This window comes from Rhipicephalus sanguineus, chromosome 9, assembly GCF_013339695.2.
Source record: "Rhipicephalus sanguineus isolate Rsan-2018 chromosome 9, BIME_Rsan_1.4, whole genome shotgun sequence".
Lineage (NCBI taxonomy): Eukaryota > Metazoa > Arthropoda > Arachnida > Ixodida > Ixodidae > Rhipicephalus > Rhipicephalus sanguineus.
This window is the reverse complement of record NC_051184.2, coordinates 53,892,156-53,897,422: the sequence shown is the minus strand read 5'-3', so window position 1 is coordinate 53,897,422 and position 5,267 is coordinate 53,892,156. Positions and strand designations below refer to the sequence as shown.

The 5,267-nt window shown below is 42.1% G+C and overlaps 1 protein-coding gene across 1 annotated transcript; it reads left to right on the top strand.

Annotated features, from left to right (window-relative positions):
• The first annotated feature begins 1,125 nt into the window (after window positions 1-1,125).
• On the top strand, window positions 1,126-4,277 carry LOC119405176 (uncharacterized). Its single transcript, XM_037671989.2, has 3 exons — window positions 1,126-1,310; window positions 1,838-1,997; window positions 4,046-4,277. The coding sequence occupies exons 1-3, from the start codon at window positions 1,164-1,166 to the stop codon at window positions 4,111-4,113; spliced, it is 375 nt and encodes a 124-aa protein (XP_037527917.1). The 5' UTR covers window positions 1,126-1,163; the 3' UTR covers window positions 4,114-4,277.
• The last annotated feature ends 990 nt before the right edge of the window (window positions 4,278-5,267 follow it).

Here is a 5,267-nt window from a genome sequence, read left to right as displayed (position 1 = left end):
ACCAAACTGCGGGACTGCAGCTTAATTCAGCTGGCTGTCTAATTCGCGCGCTTCCGCGCCATTTTTCGTGTTGGTGTTCTGGGGCCTCGCAGTGGAAAGTTTCAATTGTTTCAATTTCGCACTGACACTCAGTGCCGCGTAGTTCGCCTGTGCCCTGACCGAACTTTTTCAAGGTAGGTATTGTTTTGAGGCGCCATAGTGTGTTCCCAACTGTCTGCGGGGCTCTGTTCTCATAGTTTCCTTTTCCGTAATCTTCAGAGACTCGAGTTCTGCCTCGGTTCTTCCGCCGCTGTTCCAGCAGCAGTATCGTTTCTTGCGAGGCGATAAGTCTTCTTTATGATTATTTTCCTTTTAATTTGTAATGTCTGAAGACGTGCTGCAAACGTGGTGATCTGGGAGAAAAACCTGTGACATTTTAAGCTGTAAGATGCATGGGCTATACCTTTGTTTTATTGAGGGAAACATGTCTAGGATGCCACAGTCCAAGCGGTGAGCACTATTATACCTAGTGTAATATTTTGGTTCTCAAACGGCGCCTCATGCCCAAAATATTGCGAGGGATATAACGGCAATGGTGTCTGTGCTTTCTCTTATATCTGAAATGCACGTAGACCTGCCATAGTGGTCTAGTGGTTATGGTGCTCGATTGCTGGCCCGCAGGTCGCGGGATTGAAAATGCTTGAGGCCCGTGTGCTTAGATTTAGGTGCACAATAACAGAACCCCAGGCGGACGAAATTTCCAGAGCCACCCACCACGGCATTTCTCATAATCATATATGGTGGTTTTGGGACGTTAAACGCCAACAGTTATTATTATTACTGAAATGCGCTTAAAAGAGTATCTCAGAGGCCAAGTTTGAATTACTACAGTGTTTCATTATTAGCGATCATACGTGCTTGCCAGGGGCGTAGCCAGGGGGGGTTCACCCCCCCCCTTCCCCGAAATTTTTCAATTTTGCTTGCGTATATATACATGCGCACATACAAACAAACGCACGAACATACATAAAGCATGGTTGACCCCCCCCCCCGAAAAAAATTTCGGGCTACGCCCCTGATGCTTGCTGCATGTTTAGTGTTGCTTGTTTTCCTTTTTATCATTTCAGCATTTCAACAGCATGTGATACGTCTTCTCAATACTGTGCGATTTATGCTGCACCAGCATGTGGATCTCTTGGAACAAGCTTTGTGAAAGCGTGTCGTCAACCACAATGTCGCACCTTAAAGTTCTTACAAGTGAGCCATTCAGCGAGATGAAGCAGCTGCTGGACTTTGATGAAGCCCTGAATAACAAGAAGAAGGAGATTTTAGTGTGTACTCTTGTACTTTCTTTTTATTTCGCACCTAAATTAGTGCCATAGAAGTTCGTTCTTAAGTGGCTGTCGTGTTGCTGTATTTCCACAATTGCATGTGCATTATACCCTATTTTCTCACATAACCTGCACCAAAGAAAGGGCTTAAAAATGTGCAGATTATATGCAGGGGTTATAAGCATATTATTTTTTCTTTCAAAGTTTTGGGGTGCAGGTTATATGCGGGGGCGGGTTATATGCGAGAAAATATAGTATTTTACATGAAGGGTCGTCACTGTTTGTTACTGGGGAAGTCCATTGTTGTGTATACGTTTGTCAGCTCTCTTTATTTTGGTAACATACACTTATTGATCTGTGTCAGCAGGACACTTAAGCACGTCCAAGTGATAAATTGCCAAATAGATTTTGTTGTGCACAGTCAGCTTTAGAGAACCAGGATGCATTACAATATTACTTGCTCCTTGTTAGTCAGCGGTTGCTGTTATTTTGATACTTAATTCTGAACCCTAATTTGCAAAATGCAGGTCCACGAATTCTCAAAGCTTGGTGGTACCGATGCAAGATGGGCAACGAAGAGGATCATGGCGTACTGCATGGATGATAGTGTCACATCACAGTTGTCATGGGCAGGACGTAAAGGAAAGCAGAGTTTCTGTGAGATGAAGATTGCAAAGGCAGTTGCAGGTAGTGGATAACTTCACTTGCAATATTTGTATATAGAGTGACCCCACAAGTACAGTGAAAGTTGCTAAATTTTTTTCACTTGTAAATATGCGCCAATTTTAGCTGATTTTGTCCATCGATATTGTCCAGAATGGACTTGCAGAGTGCTCAGGACTGTGAAAAGCTGTTTACACATGTGTGCTACTGATGTATGACCATACTTTGCAGCAAATTGTGATAGACTGCTGTCAGTGCTAATACTATACGGCAGCCACACTTATGCTAACAATGTCCTCCTATGAAGTTATCATGAAAGACATTTTGAATACGGCATGTAATAATGACTAGTCACTAAGAAGTGCTGTAATGAACTTCTCATCGGAATAATATATTGTACTAGCAACAGACAACCAGCAGTTATTCTTGCAATGCCTACCAATGCCTTCATTTAATGACTGTTGCACATGTCGCATGACAATAGTCTTGGTTTGAATAGCCAAAGCAGTCTCAGCGCTGATTGTTTTGATTGTGCCACCTGTGCACATTGACAGGTGAAGCTTGTACTGCATCAGATTTGTACGTGCGATGAGCAGTTAAAAGAGGCTTTGGTGGCAGGCATTTCAGCAGCAGTATTACTACTTATAGAAGGCACATAAAAAAGTGCTTTAAAAGTAACTTCTAAAAAGGTATGACATGATATTTAGATTGTGTGTATGTGTTCAAAGTCCAGGACCTCAAGACATCTAATAGAAAAAGTACTGCCACATTCCAAAGCACCTGAATGCTTTTATATTAATGGAAACTAACAGACAATAACGCCAAGAAAAGTATAGGGGATGTTATTTGTAGTAATTACGACATACATGTGAAGAAAGTAAAGTGGAGGAAAAGATAACTTGCCACTGGAAGGGACTGAACCTGCAACCTTCGAATGTTGCAGATTCGGTCCCTGCCAGTGGCAAGTTATCTTTTCCTCCACTTTACTTTCTTCACATGTATATCGTAATTACTACAAATAACATCCCCTATACTTTTCTTGGCGTTATTGTCTGTTAGTTTCCATTAATATAAAAGCATTCAGGTGCTTTGGAATGTGGCAGTACTTTTTCTATTAGATGTCTTGAGGTCCTGGACTTTGAACACATACACACAATCTAAATATCATGTCATACCTTTTTAGAAGTTACTTTTAAAGCACTTTTTTATGTGCCTTCTATAAGTAGTAATACTGCTGCTGAAATGCCTGCCACCAAAGCCTCTTTTAACTGCTCATGGCACGTACAAATCTGATGCAGTACAAACCTTCGAATGTTGCAGATTCGGTCCCTGCCAGTGGCAAGTTATCTTTTCCTCCACTTTACTTTCTTCACATGTATATCGTAATTACTACAAATAACACCCCAATACTTTCCTTGGCATTATTGTCTGTTAGTTTTCATTAATATTGTGTCTAAAAAAGAAAAACGAGCCATTGAAATTCTACTTATTTCCCTCATTGAATGCTTTTATGTAACTTTGCTTTGGCCTGTTTTGATCTTGTTTCTAGAGGTTATACTGCATTGTGACATGACACAGAAGACAGTCGCATCGAAGCAGGACATAATCTTGTAGCACTCCTGGTGTTTAACTTACTTATTTGCTATGCTCTGACTTATAAAACGAATGTACAGCAACAAAAATTCAAAAAACAGGGGATGTGTGCTGGGGCCGACATTTCGACAAGTAGACTTGTCTTTTTCAAGGCTGCAATTCAGTTGCAGCTTTGAAAAAGACAAGTCCACTGTTGAAACGTCAGCTCCAGTGCACACCCACTGTTTATGAATTTCTCATCGCAAGCTTCCATCTTTTGCTTCCTACCTTTCCAATGTATAGCAAAAAAGCTGAGTGATCAAGCATGAAAAGCTCTTTCGTTGCCTCTACATTACCACCTTCTGGGTCAAGAGGTGACGACTCAGCATAATCTCTAGAAATTAAACCAAAGGTTGCGTTAGAAAAGCTTTCTGGACATTATCAGAATAATTGTGGAGCCTAAGATATCGCTTTTTTTTTTGCATATGGCGCAATATCAGATGCGGTGGGTCTACTGCCAGATGCGACGGCGGCGACAGTTGAGGCGAATATAAAATCGTGGCTGTGACATGCACTTGAGTGTTGGGCAGCAAAGATGGCAAAGAACCGTCCTGGGCCAGACGCTGAGCACCACACTACGGAAAGTGAAGAGGCTTAACTACGTCCTGGGCCAGACACTGAGCACCACACAAAGTGAAGAAGCTCAACTACGTGCACAGAAATGTGTGACGCTCTATACGCCCCGAGATCGAGCGGAGTCGCCGCCTGGTGGCTACTGGCCGAAGCGCGCCTAGTGTGGATGGCTCCCTGCGTCGTCTGCTATCCGTGGCGCGTTTTCATAGGCTCGTATGTCATGCAAGTCTTCAAAGGGCAGTTCGTCTGTTTTGTTAGCGCACTCTTAAATGCTTGTACGTGTACCTACCATGATGTACAAAAGCATTTGGGCTTTCTAGGCTGTATATGCATCGTAAAAAGATCATTGAGCGCAGTTGTCAAGAGTGCTTTGTGTGGTCGTCGTCGCCAGGATCATTTCAGTGTGGGTGCCGCTTTGTGATTCAAGCACATCGTAAAGTGCACTTGGCGTCGTCCTAAACATGAGGAGCATTGACTATCGTATGAATTCAGTGCTTTAGCAACTCAGTGGTAAACAAAAACAAGGCTCTAAGCCATGCACTTGCGTGTCACACTTGTTGCTGGGTGTATCATTGTGCGACTGTCTTTTATCAGTTTCGTCACGAGCTTTAGTTGTGTTTAAGATGCGGTTTAAGATGTGCTTTTATTTTATGGTCCTGGTCCCACTACAGATTGATATTTTTAAGTGAAGTCTGACTCTTCGGTACTTAAATAACCGCCTAAAAAGAACAAAAAAAATGGAATGACACGGAAGTGATGAAACTGAGTTTCCGGGCGCTATTTTAACTTGGGGCAAAATGTGTGCTTTTTAAAACACTGGCGTACTTTGATTTAGGTTCGCGTTACAAAACCCAGATGGTCAAAAATTAATCCAGACGGCGTGTCTTACAATCATAGCGTTATAAATTCACGCATAACCTTATCTTTTTTGTTTTCACATTGTCTTGAGCTTTTGTGCGGCCTTGCTATAGAATTGATGAAGGCAGTGAGCATCATTGGCTTAAAAAAAAAACCAACTTACTTTTGTGCCATAAGTTAACCACTTCTTTGTTGCATCATTGTCATGCAGGCAATGAATTCATGGAAGCT

Coding starts and splice junctions, on each gene's coding strand:
- LOC119405176 (XM_037671989.2), top strand. CDS start 1,164: ATGTGGATCTCTTGGAACAAGCTTTGTGAAAGCGTGTCGTCAACCACA. Junction 1,311..1,837: donor ACAAGAAGAAGGAGATTTTA/GTGTGTACTCTT, acceptor TGCAAAATGCAG/GTCCACGAATTCTCAAAGCT. Junction 1,998..4,045: donor GATTGCAAAGGCAGTTGCAG/GTAGTGGATAAC, acceptor GCGCAATATCAG/ATGCGGTGGGTCTACTGCCA.